Below are 2,072 nucleotides of genomic sequence, written 5' to 3' on the forward strand. Positions count from 1 at the left end.
TTCTTGAATATCCACACACACGTGCACATCCAGGTGTATTTTTGTGTCTCATGCTCTACACGTATCCACCTGCCACCCCTACATGTGTGCACACACCTCTACCCATGCACGTTCTTACCCAGCTCTTCCGTGAACAGCCGGCAGGTCTCCGGGTTGCGCACTGTGAAGGCCACGTAGGCGTCCAGAGGCTGCAGGCCCGAGTGGCAGGCTGAGAGTGTCCGCAGCACGCCGAGCAGGGCAAGGACAGTGTCTGGGCAGTACAGCACGTCTGGAAGGCAGAGTGGAGTCAGTGCAGGGCCATCTGGGGGCAATGGCACCTCAGGTCTGAGATGGTCGGAGAGGCATCCACTTGATGGGCTGAGAGCCACACTGACTGGGCCCTGTTGCCGTGGACTGTCTCAGCTAAGGGGCTGTGCTGGCCTCTCCCGGCCATGGGTGAGGGAGCGGCCCACACTGACCACCACCGCACCTTACTGACAGGGACCTCAGAGCAAAGTGGCTGGTTCCCTCCTAAAGGCTAGGGCCATAAACCTGGGCAGAGATGGGGCCACTGCTGGGACATGGGCATGCGGTGGCCACAGGGACCCCGGAGCAGACAGGCGAGGCCATACAGCTTCCCGCCCTGACCAACTCAGGAGGCGGCAGACATGGGCTTGGGAACCCAAGGGGCCAGGCTGCAGGGACTGTCCCTGTCCTGTTGCATACGGAAAGGGTGGGGTGCCAGCAAGCCAGGGTGGTTGGGGAGGCGGCTTAGGTGACCGCTCCTGATGAGGGTCCTCAGGCTGTGTCCCCCAAAAGCTGGAGAGGGAACTCAGTCTGTCAGGCAGTGGGGCCTGGCTGCTGGCTGGCCCAGACGGCCCTGTGGCCATGCTGGGAAGAGCCAGGCGGCATGTGGCTGTGTCATGTGGCTGACCTTGTCCCACAGCTCTGTCCCCGGGTGGGCCGAGGAGAGGCCTGGCCGCTGTACCTGCTGCGATGACCACGTCTGGCTGGAGGGCAGAGAGCTGTGGGGCGGTGGCTAGGTCCCAGTCAAGTTGGGCCACGACCACCAGGGGCTTTTCTGCGCCCGGCGTGCCCCTCCCTGCGTGCTGCCGAGGGGCCAGGCCGTTGAGGAGGACATTTGCTCGGAGCTGCTCCAGGACCCGGCTGTGACAGTCACTGAAGATGTAGGCCTGGGGGCTGCAGGCCTTGCAGATGGCCAGGCCCGTGAGGCCAGCCCCGCTGCCCAGCTCCAGGACGGTCCTGGTGGGGAGGGGGGCTGGGCGTTGGCCTGGGGCTGGTCCACCTGGTCCCAGTCACCTGTCAGTCACTTGCTGCCTCCCTCCCACCCACTACTATTTGTCAGTCACCTGGTATCACCTTCACCTGTCAGTCACCTGATTCAACCCCCACCCCCCACCGCCAGTCACCTGGTGCCCTGTCACCTGTCAGTGAACAATGCTGGGTTCTCCAGGGCCCACTCTGCGAGGTAGAGGGCGGCGTTCCAGGTGACCAGGCCAGTGGTGCCGTGGGACACGATGGCGGTGCTCTCGCAGAGGGTCACGGGGTCTCCGGAAGGCTAGGCCAGGGGACAGGGAGAGCAAGGCTGCCCAGCTACAAGCAGAGAGGCAGTGCTCCCCGGGGACAAGGACCAGGAAGGAGCTCCCGGGGTGCGGTGGGGAGGGGAGCGTGGGGACCACTCAGCAGTGAGCAGCGCTCACTACAGCAGACCCACCTTCAGGACAGCCAAGCTCTGTGCCTTCGGACCCACAAATGGCTAACCTGAAGCTCAGGGGTTCAAGACCACCCCTGGCTCTCCAGGAGAGGCCTGGCAGCTCGCTCCTCTGAGATGAGGGCCAAGAAGTCCCTCGACTGTCGCAGGGCATCAGAAGTCACTCACTGGCACCCGGCAACAGTTTCAGGCAGAGCATGCAGTAGTGGGAAGGAAGGCCTGGGGATCCACTCCCCAAACTCAGCCTGTAGAACCCTGTGGATTTTGACCTGGGGATCGGCCTGTGTTCTGATCCCTGCATATGGGGCACCGTCAGCTGGCCCCGACTCAACCACTGCTAACATGTGCCTCCAGGAAGCCG

At 63.5% G+C, this 2,072-nt stretch overlaps 1 protein-coding gene across 1 annotated transcript in view; it reads right to left on the bottom strand.

Annotated features, from left to right (window-relative positions):
• Positions 1 to 98: 98 nt before the first annotated feature.
• EEF2KMT (eukaryotic elongation factor 2 lysine methyltransferase) overlaps positions 99 to 2,072 on the bottom strand; it is a 9,846-nt gene continuing 7,872 nt past the window's right edge. Inside the window, exons 4-6 of the mRNA XM_004706237.1 lie at positions 1,425 to 1,558; positions 968 to 1,242; positions 99 to 268 (exon numbers count right to left, since the gene is read on the bottom strand). Of these exons, the coding sequence (XP_004706294.1) occupies positions 99 to 268; positions 968 to 1,242; positions 1,425 to 1,558 (579 nt within the window). The remainder of the gene's footprint in view (positions 269 to 967; positions 1,243 to 1,424; positions 1,559 to 2,072) is intronic.

This window comes from Echinops telfairi, unplaced genomic scaffold, assembly GCF_000313985.2.
Source record: "Echinops telfairi isolate 266 unplaced genomic scaffold, ASM31398v2 ScPeMD7_5;HRSCAF=22, whole genome shotgun sequence".
Taxonomy (NCBI): Eukaryota; Metazoa; Chordata; class Mammalia; order Afrosoricida; family Tenrecidae; genus Echinops; species Echinops telfairi.